General features: G+C 42.0%; 3 protein-coding genes across 8 annotated transcripts in view; 2 read left to right on the top strand and 1 right to left on the bottom strand.

Annotated features, from left to right (window-relative positions):
* LOC125760495 (uncharacterized) overlaps nucleotides 1-11,016 on the top strand; it is a 43,325-nt gene extending 32,309 nt beyond the window's left edge. For all 6 annotated transcript variants that reach the window (XM_049420663.1, XM_049420660.1, XM_049420661.1 and 3 more), the window contains 5 exons: nucleotides 291-387; nucleotides 3,178-3,399; nucleotides 3,465-3,994; nucleotides 4,480-4,646; nucleotides 5,039-11,016. In XM_049420663.1, coding sequence (XP_049276620.1) covers nucleotides 291-387; nucleotides 3,178-3,399; nucleotides 3,465-3,994; nucleotides 4,480-4,646; nucleotides 5,039-7,673 — 3,651 coding nt within the window. In that variant the 3' untranslated portion in view covers nucleotides 7,674-11,016. The remainder of the gene's footprint in view (nucleotides 1-290; nucleotides 388-3,177; nucleotides 3,400-3,464; nucleotides 3,995-4,479; nucleotides 4,647-5,038) is intronic.
* A 1,952-nt stretch (nucleotides 11,017-12,968) lies between these two features.
* LOC125775204 (E3 ubiquitin-protein ligase Hakai-like) lies at nucleotides 12,969-14,542 on the bottom strand. Its single transcript, XM_049445756.1, has one exon. The coding sequence runs from the start codon at nucleotides 14,508-14,510 to the stop codon at nucleotides 13,260-13,262; it is 1,251 nt and encodes a 416-aa protein (XP_049301713.1). The 5' UTR covers nucleotides 14,511-14,542; the 3' UTR covers nucleotides 12,969-13,259.
* A 460-nt stretch (nucleotides 14,543-15,002) lies between these two features.
* LOC125765889 (ATP-binding cassette sub-family B member 10, mitochondrial) lies at nucleotides 15,003-19,796 on the top strand. The gene is made up of 9 exons (XM_049431387.1): nucleotides 15,003-15,077; nucleotides 15,201-15,587; nucleotides 15,668-15,874; nucleotides 15,940-16,424; nucleotides 16,496-16,727; nucleotides 16,802-16,988; nucleotides 18,644-18,743; nucleotides 18,822-19,046; nucleotides 19,132-19,796. Exons 2-9 carry the CDS (start codon nucleotides 15,212-15,214, stop codon nucleotides 19,405-19,407), a joined length of 2,088 nt encoding a protein of 695 aa, XP_049287344.1. The 5' UTR covers nucleotides 15,003-15,077; nucleotides 15,201-15,211; the 3' UTR covers nucleotides 19,408-19,796.
* The last annotated feature ends 21 nt before the right edge of the window (nucleotides 19,797-19,817 follow it).

Here is a 19,817-nt window from a genome sequence, read left to right as displayed (position 1 = left end):
CGTTAATGGATGCCCATTTCTTCTACGAAAATGTCTTACCTTTGAAGAAACGAAGCGAAGATTTTGATGATTCTGGTGCGAATCTTCAGCGAAAGGCGTTGTTCCCTCGGAGCAACGAATCGATAACATCAAGCATTGTACACCTTGACATGCTTTCTAATCCTCCCCCATCGTTTTGCTTATTTTGGTTGCTTAAAGACAGGGACATACCTGTTGCGCTTATCCTACGCTTTGTGTTATTCGTTACGTAAAATTGATTTTTTTCTTTTCTCTCCCTCCCGAACCCACAGCTGGACCATCACTCGTCCAACTCATCCGATGGACATTCGCACCGTGAATCGGGTGCTGGCGGTGGTAGAAAGGCACACAGCCGTTCTCACACTACCGGTAAGTATCATCACTACGATTAGCAGGGCGTGTTAACATCTTTTTGGGGAGCTCACATTGAGCTCTTTTAGATGGTTTGTTAGGGTAGAATTTAATGATATCAGTTCTTTCAACATTCAACGAACGAGACAATTGATTCTTTTTTATTTTCGTAAACTATTCAAGTCTATTTAATATGTTTTATTGTTTTATTGTAAATGTAGATGTAAATGTAATGGCGGTAAAAGTGTTTGATAAGCCCTTTTAATACGTTCGAATCGATTTCCATTCGTTTTTCACACACATAGGAAAACTAAAATGTTTTTCAATACTAATAAATATCTCTCTTGTGCACTATGTTTTGTTACAAAAGGTTTAAAAGAACCAAATGCTCCGTTACTTTTTCTACGGAAACTCAAAACACAGATAAAGTCCCCTTGCACAATCCCACTAGGACATCGTGTGGTCAAATGTTTGGATAGGATTTGTCATTTATGCAACTACACTCACACCTACACTCAATCTGCATCAACAAGTCAGTCTTGTTCGGGGACGATAGAGAGAGAAAAAGAAAGGGAACCTTCTACAGAGTGTTCGTGTCTTGTTAGTTGAAATCACAATGGGACACACCCGGACTAGAGATCCATCGGATTAGAGCTTAAGTAGTAACGATGATGGGTGTTAGTGTGCTAGATTCTGCCACTATTCACCCTTCTAAAGCATTTAAGATCCTTGCCTAAATGCTTATTTATGAATGAAAGAGTATTAATTGAATGTTTTTTCACTGTAGATAATTTCTTCAGCTAAAAGGTGTGTGGAGGTCAATCATAAAAGAAAACTTTTTTTAATTTGTGATGAAAAGATATTACGTCTAATTAGACAAAAGACGGGATTGTGGGATTTTCATTTGCAACAGCATTAGAAGACTCTGAAAAAAGCGTATTAAATTTTGTCTCTTCGAAATGGAGGCGCATGGTGGTTCACCCGTGAGCAACAATTAAATGATAGTTTGGTTTGATATTGTGAAGAATTAACATTGAAATTCAAATTTCTTTATAATTGCATGCAATTTGTTTTTATAAAATGGAACGTTAAAAATAGATTAAAAAAATCATTAATAAACTTTAAATAGATATGGATCAAACACGTTTCAAATCACGTTGTATTGTAATCGTATAATCTTTAACTCCTGTATCATGCTAGTCTTTAAAACTAATTTCCCTTTAGAACGCTCATAAACTCCTAACGATATGGCTTTATTGAACAATCTGAAGCATGTCAATTAATTGCCCGTTTTTGCGCGAAGGCAGTGGATGGATGATGGGTTTTAACATTTTAAATTGACAATTGTTTAACTCCGGCTTTCAATTGGCTTACACGCGTAAAGAAGGACTATCAGCACACTCTCTTTTCCTCGCGAACAATCGCGAACGGTATGGATAGCGATAATAATTAAAATTGTTGTCATAAAACGATGACTCTCGTCGGGAATGTTGTAATGTAATTAAACCGTTGTTTTAGACTGCAGGCGAGGCACAAGACGGCAAACGTCGAAGAATCTGCCCTAAAAAAGATTGACAAACAAAAACGTACAACGAAAAAGGAGAGATAAAAAAAAACGAATGAAGCTATGGTCGCTAATTCCCATTTGCCAAGTGTGCGTTCAAGGGCAATGAAGAAGGGATATTGCTTTTTTACTTCTAAAGCGGCAAACCAGACGGTTTGGGGGGGTGATATCGAGAAGCTTTGACTGTTTGTATTATGATGAGCATTGATGATGGGCAGGCGAATGAAGGGGAGACCCGGTAACGTTTGCCAGCGATGTCGATGAAAGAAGAAGCGATTGGAAGATGTGGCCCGGAAAAGATGCTTCGTCCTGAGACAACAATCATCATTCGTTCCGCAAACCAAAAAACGGACGGACAAAGGGAGGGTGAGAATTTGTCGTCTGGTGTGTATCTCCACCCCCCAGGAGAGGTTTAAGTGTCGTTTGTTTTAGTGGGAAAATCGAAACGTGCTACTAACTCCGCCAGGTTCGTTGCAAAACAATCTTTTTTGGGGGAGGGAGAAAACAGACTGCGAAGTCGACATTGTTGATCGGATTTGTAAATCATCTCCCTTCAATGGAAAGGAAATTACTGCGAGGATCCTTGTTTTTTTCTTTCTTTGTTCAGTGTGCTATCGAAGCGCTTTGTTTCCTATCAAAATATTGAATTTATCGGATATTAAAAGCACTGACCTTTTCATTCGATTTCTGATCACCGCGCGCTCTGTCTCTCTTTCATCCAACGAGGTTCGCACTGCCTGATTGACGAGGGTAGATGGAGACGTATTTAAACATTTCACTAACAATGGTAAAATCTCGTAAAAGCAAGAAGCTGCCGGAAACGTTGCACCAACGGAAAGACGCCTGGAATTAATTTCTGCTCCAAAGGGAGGTAAATTCTAATGAGGGCAACGGTTTGCCATTTCGTTCATCGGGGGTTGTCCGTTCAAAGTAAATGTTGACGAAACGAAGGTGAGGGTCTTTTGGTTGAGAGTCGTTGCTGTAAGTGCGAATTTATGTATATTACTGAACCAAACTGCCGGTTTGTTGATTATTCTTGTAATGCTGCCTGACGACACCCTTGTCAACGTTTGATATTCCAATCCGGAAGGGAAACTGTGCGTGAAGGATATTTTTTTTATTTAGAAAATATAATTAGCTTCCTTCCTTTGGCCTTATTTGAATTGTTTTAATAGATTATTATTGTTCGAAATATGTGTTACATTTGTTTAACATTTTCCCCTTTTTTGTATCTCTTCTCTCAGACGGTGTGAACCTGACAGAAACGGTCGGTGAAACGGTGTCCTCGAAGGAAGTGATTCAGAAATCATTGGTCATCCCGGAGAAAGCGTCCTCCTTCAATGTGCACCCGGAGCGACTGTGCTGGGACCAGTGTTCCTACTGTGGTGGCAAGTTTGGTTTGTATGACACACCTTGCCACGTTGCCGCCATAAAGTGTACTGAGCGCCAGCAGAGAATTCTTCTCGGTAAGTAGTAGTAAATGTGTAAAAGTTTCATTTCTTTACATCATACGCTTTATGTCCGGCTACAGCTACCTTGCCGAAGATCACGCTTGACAGCTGCCTGTGTGATGCCTGCTACCGTCATGTCGATCGTAAAGCAAACTGTCCACCGCAGAAGAAGAAATCGACCACCGTATCACAGACGAGCAGCGGTACGGCCACCGGTGGTGCGCCCAACACCACCAGCCTGCCCACCAAATCGACCGTATCCCCGTTGGTACTTAAGGTGACAACTAACAAGGACGGTTCGGCAAGCATTGCCACCGAACAGCCGGCAACGCTGGACGATGGGTCGGCAGCGATGGGTGGAAAGGAGCGTGAAATCTGTGCCGTGCGGCAGTGTGCGTCACACGGCATACAATCGTTACGCCGCAAGTGGATGGTGAAGATGAAGCGCAAAATTAGCAAACAGTTGGACATCAATTTTGAGCAGGCGGCAAAGGCAACGACGGAACACATTCACATCTGTAGCAAGCACTACGAGCAGATTAGCCACCTGATGATCTGCGCCATGTGTACCAAACCGCTACAGCGAAACCATGTGTACCATTTGTTCAATGTAAGTATGAGTACAGAACACGCTTTGGTATCCTTTTCTCTCGTCAATAGAACACCGGAAATAAATGACTATAAATTTTGAGCCAACCGTGCAAGTCGTGAATGGTTCGGTTTGGGCGAATTGTAGACACTCGTCTCGACGTATTCGCAAAGAAAGCGGTGTGGTAACGCACCAGAAACCCCAACCGATGGCATCTCCCGTAGTGAAGTTGTCAGATTTAAGTTGTGCGAAGAATTTGTGGCATATAGAAAGGGGACACCCGGGACAACTTCGCAACGGAGAGGTGTCTTGCCAATATGCGGTTGGCGCGTTACGAAACAAGAACACACCGTAAACCATCATTATTGATGGCACCAAACCCATGTGCACCTTTTGCGCAATGAGTAGAACCATTCCCCCAAAGCGGAACATTCTTAAAACTCCCAAATTCTTCTTTGTGATATCTTATCCATTGTTCCTCCATTATTGTTCTCTTTCGCCGACAGAATGTGGTACAATTGGAACGCTTAATCCAGGAGCAGGGCATTTCAATGAGGCTGAGCAGTTCGGAGCTGGTCGTGTGTAAATTATGTAGATATTATGCTAATTTATTGATTAAGCCCCCGGATGCGAAAACAAAACGGGCCCAATTCGTGAAGGACTACAATCGAAGGTAAGTGTGCGGAATAAAAAGGGGGGAAATGGTACGACCGGTCATTAGCTTGTCGTTTCCGTTCAGGGGAAACGTGTTGTGTCGGTATGTGATGTGACTTGACACACTACTTTACACTACTAGTTGATCGTTGCCCTGGGAAACAGCATCCATGGGAGGGGATGGGAAGTGGGTGTATTTTTGTTTCAAACTCGAACCAAGTAGTTGGGAACGAGAAACGAATGCATCTTAGTAAGTTGTTCCGTTGCTCCGGACGACAAATGAACGACCGGGCGTCTCCATTGTGAGACGTTGCTTCTTTGTTGGTTGTGACAACTAGCAACACGCATTGTAACCAACTTCCTATAACTAATTTGTTTCCTTCTTCCTTGTGGGGGGCATTATCTTTAAAGATTGTACAACTATCGTCAGCGGATGGCGGAAGAGCAGGACGCGGAGGGACGAGGTGTTGAGCAGACGGTCGTTCCTTCACCCCGACAACGCCCATCCGTCCCAATGACGGACATAGTAATTTCGGACGGTGATGAAGAAGAGGACGAGGTGGAGGAAGACGAAGTGGAAGAGTGTCCCGCACCAACGCAGCAGCAACATCATCCAGAGGCACGGTACCAAACGTTTGGCAATCTGTTTTCCATCGGTGACAGTTCCGTTTCGCTAAGGCGGCGCGTAAGTAACAACCGCAAATCACCCGATGTAACCATCGTCGAGAACAATGTTGCAACGCAGATGGGTGAGCTGGATGAAATCAGTATCATACCGGCATCGAAATCACTGGCCGCCTTGAACCAACAGCAGCAACAACAATCGCAGGACGATAACATCGATATGACGAAAGTGCTCAAATCAAATCCAAACATTTCAATGCGCGAACTGTTCCCGGGCGAAGAGGAGCTCGGCGTACACGTGAACATTCCATTGAGTTCATCGTCCGTGCGTACACCGGAGGGTTGGACGAAGGTAACTTCCACCATACAGTACGATGATAGTACGCGCGCCCTGTGGGAAGAGTTGCAAAAACCGTACGGTAATCAGTCGAGCTTTTTGCGCCATTTGATCCTGTTGGAAAAATATTTCCGCAATGGTGATTTGGTGCTGTCGCCACAGGCGAAAAATAATGCCACTACCTACTCGGAAGCGGTACAGAATCGATTGCGCTCGTACGATAATATTCCGTCGTCTGTTCCGACGTCACCGCCAGCCTTAACCGCTTTGGCATCGGTCACGCCGAATGCAGCCGCCGATAAGACGAGCAAAATTTTCCAACAGTTTAGCAACGCTACCATTACCATTGTACCGGCAAGCAAGGTTCGTCCTAAGCCGGGTACGTCCTCTGCTCTCTCGGGTGGTTCAACTGCTGGCAATGTTCCGGACATTACGCCTGTATCACCACCGGCACCCGTTAGCTTGCTCAAATCGAACAATCTACATCTTACGAACAGCAGCAACGAACAGGGAACGAAAGCCAATCTCAAGCGGAAGCTATCGAACGAAAGTGGAAGATCTTCCGGTGGTAACGTTTCGTTCGGTGTTAGTATGGCATCCACCTCGCTCAGCAACAGTGGTTCGAGTGTGTCGAAGGTGGTAAAACTGGATGAAGTAGTACCCAAAGTATCTCTCTCATCCCCGCCCGAGCTTATCAGCATCAACTGTAAGCCGAGTGTAACCATCACCAGCATTCCGCCGGGACAGCCTGTATCTCAGGCACCATCACCAGCACCAACCACTCAGAAGCAGTTGTCGTTGTTGAACCAATCGCATCCATCGCTGCTGCAAACGGGTCCTATGCTTACGGCAAAGAAATCTCCTCCAGGTGTTGCTAGTACCAGCACCACCACCACCGCGTCAACTGGCGCCACATCCAACGCGACCGGTAATGCGACGCGAGAAATCATCCAGATGCCCGAACAGCTGACGGAAGCGGAACGCCGCGAATCGTCAACGCGTCCGTGGCGGCCCACCTTGCTACCGATCTCGCCCGGTGTGTCGGAAAGTTTAAAAACTGGCCCACTCTACCAAACAGCGGACGGTCGTTTGCTGCCAAAGTTGGTACAGGTCATGTCGGGCGGCAAACCATATCACATCTCAATCGAAGACTATAACCGCATGTGCATACTGCGACGGGAAAAGCTGCTCCAGCAGCAACACAACATGATACAGACAGCGAACAAACGTCAATCGCAACTGCCCCAGCCGAAGCAACCAGTCAACACCGTACCTCCGCCAGCACTGCGTTTAACAAACGCATCGCTGGAAAATTCTTTACTCAACAGCACTGTGGCCACAACCTCGGGCACCAGTGGCAATAGTGGTGGTGTTGGTGCGAAGGTAGTACAATTCCCCAACCAGCTTCTGGAACAGAACTCACTCATACCGATTTTTGGCGGTGGTGGAGGAACGGGCAAAATTGGGCCGGGCAATGGAAATGTACAGAAAACAAACAACAGCAGCCTCACGGTAACCATGACGCCAACGGTCAACAACAATAATCTTGCCAAGGGTACGACGGTCATCCCACCGGCAATGAAACCACTCTCCCTGCCCAACAGTACCACCGTATTCCCGATGATGTCCGCCAACACAATTTCCCTTCCACCTCTGTTTACGAGCACCGCTTCATCCACGCTATTTGCCGGTGTTGGCGGTCTGACAACCCAAACATCCTCATCGTCCATCAACAGCCGGCCTTCAACGGCGACGACATCCCTTGTGCTTTCGCAACCCAGCGCAGCCGCCGCCGCTGCAGCCGCAGCTGCCCATCTTAGCATGAGCAACTGCAACGTGACAGCGTTGAACCCGCTGGATCAGCTGCTCAAGGGTGGCAATCTGGTGACGCAGGCCCAACTGCAGGAATATGTCGCTGCCGCAACGGCAGCGAACGGGGGCTTGTTAGGTGCATCCTCACCGATGGACAATTCGCCAGACAAATTACTCTCAAAGATACCAAAATCGCTCACTGTGATACCGCAGCAGAAACAAAATCGAACAATGTCACGCGTTTCCTCGCATGAGGAACAAAACAGTGCCTAAATATGAAACAAATTAATGAGATGGGATCGTGTCTAACAGTAAGCAGTCAAACAAACAAACAAAACACACTGTAACAAACACAACCAATTTAGAAAACAAAAGCTTAATCACGAGTATATACACACACACATGAGGATCAGATGAAATTTATAAATTAAATCACATTAATATTTTAGAACGTTTGTAGCGAGGCCGGGAAATGATAGTGGATTACAAAACACACATTAAACACAACGCCTAACATAAAGTGGTTCGGTAGAACAGGAAAATTAGCGACCTCTGTAGCAACTCTATTACCTTGCAAACTGCCTAAACTTTGCCCAGAACTGAGGCAATGACCATGCACGCAAATATCTTGATTAACCCCGAGCGATATATCAACCGAATCTATGAAGCGATTGTAGAATTATTGAGGTAAATCGGCACGTTTAACAATCCTAGAGATTCGTTTAGAAGAGGACCATATTTGCACTGCACCGCATCGCTTAATGAATGATGTTTTTTTTTAAATCCATACTCCTCTAGTCATTAATGCCTTTTCTTCATACAGTTTCAATTTTCCTATCCGCTTAATCGCCTAACTTTCCGTTGGGTTATCATAATTGTGTGAGAGTGCGGCTGGTTCCATTTCCTATTAACAAGTTCGCTGTAAAGAAGTGTGCGTAAAAGTATGCGCGGCCTTTCACAGTAAATACGCTAGATAACATATCTTGAGATGAAGAAGAAGAAAACACTTATCCTTATCAATTAGGCATGTCAATAGATCACCACACCGGGAGAAAGAGGGATATAGAAAGCGGGTAATCGTGGTAGAAGTGATGGCAGTTGAACACTTGAACTTATTTTCTTTCACTGTTTGGCAGTTTTTGTTTTTCACCTCAGTTTCATGACATGAACACATGATTTGATATATGTACGGTTAAGACCTGTTTTCGCCATAAGATAAAGTATTTTCTAAAGGACTGAAATACTCTTTATCGCGGTCCCTATTGATTATGTCAGAACAGTTCGTCTGCACGAACTTATCTCTGTTAGATGATTGCATCTCCAATTTAACAATTTTTGATAGTTTTTTACTACGGAAAAGCATATAACAGGCTTATCCCATAGCACAAGAACTTGGTATTGAGTTGTATAAACTGTAATTTTAAATTATCGTTCTTGCCGACCTTTCTTCAAGAAACGTTATATTGCTATATAGTATGTGCTTCCTGTTGCAAAATCATTTTGCCAGACACAAACAAATAACAGAAAATATGTACAAGTGAAGATTCTGTCTAGACAAAGCTACAATTTAAAGCTTTCACATTGCCCTAATAGAAATGCCACAAGAAATTTGCAGACAACTACCCAGACTGAGATGTGGCTTGAATTCGTGTATACTTGCTTCTTAGCTTTGTTACCCTTTTCTTACTCATCCTTTATTTCTTCACAAGTCATATGTTGCCAGATATTAGAAGAAAAATGAGATAACAATCCATTATCTACAATTGATATCATTTGATCATCAATTTACTCCGATCATCAGCAAAACCCGGTTAATTAATTCCGTTCAACAACCAACAACTCGTCATAATGGCTTTTTCATCCAAATTGACACATGCTTACGTACCCCGGCTATCGATAGGACAACTCGCTAGCAATAACATTCCAATAGCAACACAGCAAATTGCGTTGTTGTGAGAATAACAGTTTAATCTTACCCCATTTGAATCAAGCACGTCTTTCTTAATACCTTGCGCGAAAGAAGGGATTTACATGCGGAGAGTTTTGTGAGTAAGGTGTGTACACATAATTTAATTTATTACTGTTTAGTGCAGGAGAGAATTGTGTACAGAATAAGGGTAAAAGAAAAAAAAAAACACACACATTGAAGACATTTGTAAAAAAGCAAAATATTTTTCTCACCTTCCACACACCACACGAGCCGAACGAGTGCAGTAAGCGTTAATGGATTGATTTGTATTATTACCACCGTAATCACATATAACTACCGAGTTTAAGTTTTGATAATACAGCGTAGAATTTATTGCTCACTTCTACTACACTGCCACTGTTGTCTAAACGTGCGCGGGATAGTAGTGAAGTTACACGGATTTGGTATAAAAGTTTGTTAGCGCAAAATTAAACATAACGTTTAGTTAGCGTAAGAATTTGAAAATAGTAAAATATGAACTCTATTTAGGCTTGTTTTTTGATCATTTTTTGAACACACACACACACACACACACACACACACACACACACACACGAAATCGAACAATCATCGTACGCGTATACGTGTAATTGGTCATACAATTGTTTGTATCATAGTTTCAACTCTAAGTTATCGGCCTTTAGTTCGTGTATGTGATCGCATACGAATAGTGCAGTATAGTGCAGAAAATATGCGAATAAAGATGAATAAAACATGCCCCGTACAGTTGCAGTATATCGCATGTAATGTTCAAAAAGTCATCGCGTGTTTTCTTTTTTTTTTAAAGTACGGCATTAAATTATGTACTGTGCGCATACATTAATAACCGTTTAATTTCATGCTTATTGTACGATCTCTTCCATAAATTTAGCAGCAGTAGCAGCAGAGAGAGAAAGAGAGTGTTTGTGCGTTTGCTATCGTTTTGTATTGTGTTAGTTACTGGAGTTAGGTCAAAAACACAAAAAACAATGAACCTAGAGTACACAAACTTTTGATTACATACTCACTTTATCGCTAGTGGACTGAACCCTCTCCCCTACCCTGCTCCTCCCTCCCAGACGCTAGAGGAAATGCAAATTATGCCAACTAAACGATTCCCCGTTTTTGTTGGATGTTGAACCAAACGGTACGTGGTTCGTACACATCGAACATTAGGCCTGGCAAAACTTACACAAACCACATTCTTAGCCATTAAGCAGCTTCCGATATAATGTTATACGCGAATGGGACAAAGTGTCCGAAGCCTAAGGAGCACATCCCTCAAGAGATTTGGTGTTTGTGTGTGCGCGATAAGACGGAAAAAAAACGGGACGCAAAGAATGCATATTTTTTACGAAAAGTTCTATCCATATATACATACATACATATATATCTATACATATACACAAAATGCTGAACTATAGCGTGTAGGAAAGAAGAAAAAAAAATCGCATACTTAGGAAGTATATTGCAAAAGAAAATGGTGGACGAAAGATGATTGAAATCCTAATGCATTCGCTCTACAGGTGCAGTGATTGGCGTGCATAAAAGGCATGAATTAGAATAAATAATTAACACAAGCAACAGTGCGAGTCATCAGTGCGCAAACACTTAGCACTATTCTGAAGCAAAATAAAGTTACACTAAGAAAAAGTACAAAAACAAAAACCGTACCTTATGTGTCGTTGTCTTTTTTTTATATCACATCATCCTCTAAATATTGTCGCTGTTTGGTTTTTATTCATAAAGTTTAATCTGATTAGTCGCTTATTATTACTTCTGCGCTGCCTCGGTAGCGCTCTCTTTCACTTTTCTTCCACTTGGTGTGGGATTTTATTGGAACGATTTATTTAAATGAACTCGCAACACTTTTCGCGAGTGGCCGTAGGTATTTGAGCAGCAGTCAGCGTCAGGAAGCGTTGTGGTACCATTTGTGGTGCTTGAAAAGTTTTTACTACCACACTTGGCATCCTTTTTTGGTAACATCTGGACCGAAGATACGGAGGTCGTTCTGTGTCGAAAGGAAATTGTGGACTTAAGATTGTGTGCTTGGGCAGGAAACATCTTCGAGGATGGGGAAAGATTAGAGCTCGTCAAATGATCGTTAGTATAGAGTTTATAGTCAATTGAGACATTTAGACAATATTATGTATGATGGGAGAGTACTGCCATCATGTTTTGGATCAATTTTAACAGCAGAATAATCAGACTTTATGCACGTTTTTATTGATGGATTCTTAATGAATATTGGAAAATATGTGTAAGAGTCATGCAATAACTGCGGTGGAGTTCTTTAACCTCAAAAGATACTATGATTGGAATTAATAGGACCAAAGTTCCTATGCTTGATTACTTGCCTAATCAGATAGCAATAATTCTAATAACTTATAACAGTCAACGCTCCATTGAAGTGTGTCTATCTGTTCTAGAGTTTTAGTACTTACGCGAAAAACTCGTTAGGCGTTTGGTTTTTCCCTTCCAATTTACACACCGAAACAGTACTCATACAAAGTGCATACAATTTCCGTGATGGTCAGTAACCGAAAATGTTCATAAGTTGTTAGAGGGATGAGTCTCCCATCTGTTTCACTTTTTCAATCTGTGAGGCACGTTGGTGATACGATAGAGGAAACCATTTCCTGGGACTTCCCTTATTACACCACCATATTGGGCTTGCTATTCATTGGCCACAAGGTTTTCCGAGATCGTCAACTTAGGTCAACTATTCCCTAACGTCACAAACTCATTAACGTTTGGTTCTTTACAATAAGAAAAGAGCACTTAAATTAAAATCAAAGTTTATCCCATGTTTCGACTTCGCCACCTAGCACAAAAAAGAGTTCCTGGATGTTCTACGAAATTTTACTTGTTAAAAGATTTATTGTCGTTACTGTTGCGCTTATTGAATCTTTTGAAAAGAGTCATTCACGTGAATCTTCAGTCAAAATCCATTCAAATCATGGGCCGAATCTCAAAATATTGATCAATTTTCGTAAATTCAAATGAATCCACAAAGATTAATGAATCCCAAATGATTTGCTGCTTATAAATTGAGGTTTGTGCGAAGGGTTGACCGCAGGAGTGGGGGAGGGGGTGGTGTACTTATTCCAAAACTGAGGACCAACAGGGGGAGGGACAACCACATAAATCATTGGGCTTTCCCGAAACTCTAAGGATTCATTGAATGACTCAGAGTCATTCATTCAGTTAAAAGATTTGTTCAGATTCATGAATCTAAATCTGATTCACCCAACACTAATTGTCGTTGCTTTTGGATTTGGCATTCGGCACGATGGAGTTGATAGTATATGGTGGGCATTTCAGAGTAGATCTTTATACAAGGAGAAAATGTTGATCATTCGTGAGATGCACACAGGCACAGAGGTCTCACGCGGTCGCGATTGCAGTATGACACCAGACGATACTTTTATGTCTAGGATATCCACTAAAATTCAGCCATGAGGACAGGACATGTTATGTGATATACTTATGTTAGGGCTAATTGAATTTTCAAGTTTAGTTTTCTCAATCTTCAATAGTACTTGTTCGGGCTTTTATTCTGAGAGATATACAAGTCTCCAAAACAAATACCCAAATCTAAACTCCAAAAAAGAAAGTAATTTAATGGTCAATTGAATAATTTTATTTGAAACACTGCGCAATCACAGTGATACAGCATTATACAAATATGAATTTATTTATTCGTGTGTTTCACCAACCTCACTTTCGAGTAATTGGTTTCGTCAAGTTGTAAAATTGTTTTATTCCTCTCTTATCCGGTGTGCAGTGTGAGTTTTTTTTAATGAATTTTTCGAGTGCTTAAACGATACTTTCCACAATGAATACGAAGCTGAGCATTAAAAATTAGCTATATACTCTTAAAAAATGGAGGCTAAATAGTGGTGTTTAGCTTAGCGATAATATTGACTGGAAGATTGGCTCCAGAGAGAGGACGATGTGGACGATGGAAGTTGCTGCTGTTGCTGTTGCTGTGGTGAAGACGTCTGATGTCCGTAGGGTGAGTAACCGGTGCGGGAAAGATGCTGTTGGGCAGCGGATTGCTGTGGAGCACCGATCGGCATGTGCAGGTGTTGCTGGTTGCTGCTGGAATGGCTGGTCGTGTACGAACCGGAGCTTCCATAACCGTAATAACCCTCGCCCAGATCTGTTTGGCGCATCATTCCGGTCCGTGGTGAATTAAGCTGTTCGCTGGAGTTTTTACGCTGCGCAGCTCCGCCGCTGGCATTCACCTTTTCCGACAGCATTTTGCTCATTGGCGACAGTTCCATCGGTTGAACCGGTACGGTTTGGTGGGTGGGTGGTATAACCAGCGGTTGCATCGATGACTGAGCGTTTGATATCGGGGGTGGCGGGGCAGGATTTGTTACGTGTCGGTGGTTAATGTGTGCCTGCAAGTCGCGCTGGGACAGGTAGGTACGCCGGCAGCCTGTATTTCCGTACCGTGTACCACCGTGCGTACACATGAAAACGGTGCCCAGACGGGTCTGTTCCACCCGGACCACTTTTTCCTTGCACCGGGGACATGCCTTCAAAGTATCGGAGCGAGCACATTGGAGACAGAATACATGTTTGCATGGTATCATCCGACCGTAGATTAGGATCGGATTGTCACACTGATCGCAGCAGTAGATCATCGGATTAAGCACTTTCTCACCGATCAGGTTGACCTTGTGGTTCCAGTTCAGGCGCACCATTGGTTCGGGCGGACCACGACTGATGGTGGTGAAAGTGGGCGCTTCCAGTTGTGAAATATCCGCTTCCATATCGATGATGAGTGGGGCACTGGTTGGTGCCGGAAGAATGCTTGTAGCCGGTAGTGGTTCGGGATCAAGTTCAGCCGCTACCGGGGGAACCGATGCTTGTGGTGCAACCGGTACCGAGTCCTTTACAGGTTCCTGCTCGACGCTGCGCCGTTTGCCGGAAGTGGGTACTGCTGTAGACGCTGGCTGCTTTTCCGACTGTGCGTTGTTTTCCTTTTCCGGTTCAGGAGAGGCGACCTCTTCCTCCTCGTCGGAAGAAATCACGCGGGTCGCTTTCTTTCCACGGCCACGACCACGACCGCGTCCACGTCCTCGGGTACCTCCACGTCCACGTCCGCGTCCCCGACCCGACCGCTTCGTTCCTCCATCATCCGAATCCATGGTGCTGCGGTGCAGTTAACACTGTAGTACCTGAAATTGTTCAAATTAGTTCGATTTCGAAAAGAACATAATACTTCATTACGTTTACCTAGAAGCAATTTAACTGTTGGCAACTTTTTCGCCCTTAAAATCGTCGTAAAAACTATCACCGCCAACACTGTTTACATGTTTACAACATAAGAATAAACAGATGGCGACGTAGCTGTCAACTCAAGGAATGAGGCGCTGGTCTATCAAGGAACAGATGGAGCTATTATTTTATGCTAATAACAAGAATTTAAAACGAAACAATGCTCTAAATTTGCTCTGATATGGCTGTTTACCTTGTTTGTATGATAAAGTAAAGAGAATTACACATTTTAAATAGTTCTTTGAAGATAAACATCATAAAGTAAATCGAGAAAATCGAATCCTCAACAGATGTTTCAAAACCATTAACAGTAGAGGATCTGTCAAAGTGAGCAGAACCAAAAGGTAAACAAAACAAATGGTGTTCTTTTTATTTTGAACAATATAAGCTAGCAAGTCGTGCTGCAAATTGTGTAGCAGCTTCGCCGTTTAGGGACTGTAAGTGGAACAAGTTAACTTACCCACTTGTGCGATCGTTAACATCTTCGCGTAGAAGCAAATTCTGCCCCAAAGTGAAGTTAGCTAATGTAACATTCCAAATCCCTTTCGCTTTTGTTGCAGATCCATTTACTATGTTTATAAATTTAGTTAGAGGAAGTGAAAGTAAACTCCATTCGCGTGCATTTCGTTCGCTTCACTTCCTCTCTACCAAAAATGGGTTCGAAAGGACGGCCAAAAACACGTTGCAAAGTGTTAGAAAACGATCGTGCATCGCCAGTAGCCGGTGTGGTGCTGAAAGATTTCGTAATCAACAGCTGATAGCCGGCAATCGGTGGCTAAGAACATCATGCTGCCTTAATGCAAGCAGTGGCAAAATAGACGCCGACAAAAATGTGACCTCGGAGCAGGTGGATGAGACAGTTACGAAACAATCGAAGCCGAAACTGCAATCGTCTGATGTGAAGCGGCTGCTGGGGTTTGCGAAATCCGAGCAATGGAACATAACAGGTTGATAAATGTGAACGCATTGTTGATAACTACGAAACACAAAGTTGATTACCTGCTTTATGTTTTCCTTCCCGTTCCAGGTGGCATTGGATGTTTGATAATTTCGTCCGCAATCACCATGTCGGTCCCGTTCGGGTTAGGCAAAATCCTTGACATCATCTACGCCAGCTCAGCTGAAACCGGCATGGCAAAGGAAAAGCTGGACCAGTTCTGTTTACTTCTCGGTGGCATCTTTCTGCTGGGTGGACTTGCGAATTTTGGCCGCGTATATCTGTTCAGCAATGCTTGTACGTAACTGTACGAATGTTTTATGTTAGTTCAGTTCTTACCTCAAGCGTCCGCTTACTTGCAGCTCTTCGAATAACGAAAAACATCCGTGCCAAGGTGTACAGTTCCATGCTGAATCAGGAGGCCGGTTGGTTCGATCGGAAAGGCACGGGTGAGCTGGTGAATCGGCTTTCCTCCGACACGTACCTGGTAGGCAACTCGCTCAGCATGAACCTTTCCGATGGGTTGCGATCGTCGGCAATGATTTTGGCCGGAACCGGAATGATGATTTACACCTCACCCCATCTTGCACTGGTGGGAATGTGTATCGTGCCTTGCGTTGCTGGTGGAGCGGTTGTTTACGGACGATATGTGCGTAACATTACTCGCGAGCTGATGGACAAGTACGCGGACATTATGAAGATTGGCGAGGAGCGTTTGGGCAATGTAAAAACGGTGAAAGTGTTCTGCAAGGAACGGTTCGAGAAGCAGCTATTTTCCGAACAACTGCTCGATGCTCTTAATATCGGATACCGGGAGACGAAAGCGCGGGCAACGTTTTATGGAATGGTAAGGAACTTATACTTGTAATGACTTTTTTATATTAACTAAAAGTGTGATTCTTTTTCTAATCTCACCAGACGGGTCTTTCGGGAAACATTATCATCTTATCGGTACTTTACTACGGTGGCACGATGGTAAACAATTCGGAAATGACGATAGGAGCATTAACGTCCTTTATACTGTACGCCGGCTACACTGCCATCTCGATAGGAGGGTTAAGCAATTTCTACACCGAACTTAATAAGGGTGTTGGTTCGGCAACCAGACTGTGGGAAATTATTGACCGGAAGTACACCATTCCGATTGAAGGTACGAAAGGTGGCTGGAGTTTGTAATGTAATGTAATGTGTAATTCGTTATTGTTAACGTTTTGTACTCGATAGGAGGGATAGAAGTAATTAAACCACCAGAAGGCCAGATTCAGTTCCGGGATGTAGTTTTCCATTATCCATCCCGACCGGATGCAGCCATCCTGAACGGCGTAAACTTGACAATCGAACCGGGCACTTCAACAGCCGTTGTAGGACGCAGTGGTTCTGGCAAATCTACCATCGCTTCGTTAATGTTAAGGTGAGTGTAATCTTTTCATTTTCCAATCAAAAACTGGTTATGTTTTTTTTTCAAATCCGATGCAATCGCATCCTCTTAATTGTACATTCGGTTTTTAGTAGAAAAATGCTTTTTGATCCTACCAAAAATATAACAGTAGATTGTACTCATACAAATCCTTATTTGAGGAGTAAATTCTTTTATATGTTCTTTGATTGTAAAGAGTAAACGTCACTAAACGCTTAGCAATTGTCGCGTTTGTAAACGCAATTCAGAAAAATTTTGCGAAACTCCATATAAAAAAAATTGCGAAAAGTCGTTATACGTTTTTATTTATACCAATTTATTTTTTAAAGTACGTACGTGTTGTATATAATTATTGTGAATGTAAATACTAGTTTTAAATCAGAAGAATGGCTGTTAATTGGAAAAATAATCTCATCTCGTGGACATTTCCCAAACAAAATTCTGTAAATTTGCCAATCTCCTAAGCCTAAGCTTTTTTTGGGAAATTTAGCAAAATTTATAAAGTGATGTATTTTAATGCGATTTTGTTGAAACAAGATTCTTTTCACTCAAATAATGCTTTAAATAAAAAAAAATAAAAAAAAATTAAAAAATTACTAAAATTTTTAAAAATTTCTAAGGCTATAGGCTTATCTTTTTTTTGGGAAATTAAACAAAATTTTAAAAATTGATTTATTTTAATGCGAATTGGTTGAAAATAAGTTTCTTTTCACTCAAATAATACTTTAAAAGAAAAAAGAAATTGGGAAATTAAGCAAAATTTTATAAATTGACTTATTTTAATGCGAAATGGTCGAAAATAAGTTTCTTTTCACTCAAAAAATGCTTTAAATAAAGAAAACAATAAACAATTATGAAAAAATAAAAAAATTCTAAAAATATGAAAATTTCATAAGGCTATATATATCCTTGCCTTTTTTTGAGTAATTTTGCCAAATTTTATAAATTGATTTATTTTAATGCTAATTGATTGAAATAAATTTCTTTTCACTCAAATTATGCTTTAAATAAAAAAAAAGAATAAAAAACTATGAAAAATAAAAAAAATATAAAAATTTGAAAATTTCCTAAAGCTATTATGTTCGTGCACTTTAGATGTTTCCGATACAGCTGCATGGTCATGACATCTTGTAGGGTCTTGATTTAACTTCTTGCTACAAGAAACAATTTATCATTTCTTCGTTATTTAAGACGTTCGTTGCTTGCAGTGTTGAAATCCTTAGTTTCTCTGGTCTCACCATGATATCTCGTAAGGTCCTAATTTAAGTTCTTGCTACAAGAAACCTTACAGGGTTTTTCTATTCAGTTTAGACTAGCCGCACACTTTTTCCTACGCACTTGATCATTAGCAAGTAGCATGTTTGTTTGCCTACCTGCGTTAAAAATCAAGTGCGCAGAGCAGGAAAAAGTGTGCGGCTAGTCTAAACTGAATAGAAAAACCCTGTATATCATTTCTTCGTTATTTAAGACGTTCGTTGTTTGCCGTGTTGAAATCTCTCGTTTGCCATTGCTCCCGGTGTCAGCAAATAGTGTTCCCATCTTGTCCGTAACTTGCCAGCAAACTTGTTAAAACATATTAAGAGTGCATCGCCATTAGTTATTTCAAAATTTGTATATAATTTTTTTTATTTTTCCACATTTTCCTTTAGGCTTTATGATCCGCAACAAGGATCAGTACGGTTAGATGGCACCGATCTGCGAGACTTGAACTCATCCTCACTACGTCGTCATATCGGTGCAGTTAATCAGGTAAATTCCACTCTCTCTCACTTCCCATCGCAACAAACGAACTAATAGATTAAACGTTTCTTTCTTGCCTCTTCAAAGGAACCGGTACTATTCAGTGGCAGCATTCGGGAAAACATTCTGTACGGTTTGAATATGGGAGAAAAAATATCCGAAAGTAGCTTTCAGCGTGTCGTGCGGGAAGCGCACGTAGACGAGTTTGTACGAAACTTCCCCGACGGTCTCAATACGCTCGTTGGACAACGGGGTGTCATGTTAAGCGGTGGTCAGAAGCAACGTGTAGCCATCGCACGTGCAATCATTCGGGTGAGTAGTGAGCAGTGAATGAACTTCTCTCGCTCACGATACATTTATTCCACTTATAATCCGCGTTGCAAACTCTTTCAAATAGAACCCAAAAATACTCATTCTCGATGAGGCAACTAGCGCACTGGATGCGGTATCGGAAGAATTGATACAGAACGCGCTGGAAAAGCTTACCAAAAACCGTACCGTACTAACGATCGCACATCGGCTCAGCACGATCCGCAATGCGACCAACATTGCTGTGCTGCAGGACGGTCAAATCGTGGAGCATGGCAATTACGCGGAACTGATCGCTACCGATGGAGGCGTGTTTAGGGAACTGGTACAAAGACAAACGTTTAGCTCCACTGCCGTTAGTTAGTAGGACACTTCTTTTTTTTCTTCCCATCGAATCGATAACGATATCGTTTACGATTAGATTGTTTATTTGCTACCTTTTTTGTTGTTGTTATTGTCTCTTTTTTTACACATTCTTTTCCAATGCACGCGTTGGTACGATGAAAGCGGGAGGGGGTCGGTTTTTTTGTTTATTATTTATTTACTTTGATTTTGTTCTATTTTTCACACAGTGTTTATAGGTATTTTCTGCTCATCATGTATTGAATCGTTAGATTATGCGAATAGTAACCCTGCTCCCACCTATCGTATCTATCGTGTGTCGGAAAACAAATGACACTATTAGTTAAATGGGGAAAGGTGAAAATGGAATAGTTAAAAAATTAAATTATAAAATTTAGTTTGAATACTCTCGCCATTACTGTCTTTGTCATC

The sequence above is a fragment of the Anopheles funestus genome, chromosome 2RL, assembly GCF_943734845.2.
Source record: "Anopheles funestus chromosome 2RL, idAnoFuneDA-416_04, whole genome shotgun sequence".
Classification (NCBI taxonomy): Eukaryota; Metazoa; Arthropoda; class Insecta; order Diptera; family Culicidae; genus Anopheles; species Anopheles funestus.
The sequence above is the reverse complement of the archived record's forward strand: the minus strand, read 5'-3'. Positions and strand labels throughout refer to the sequence as shown.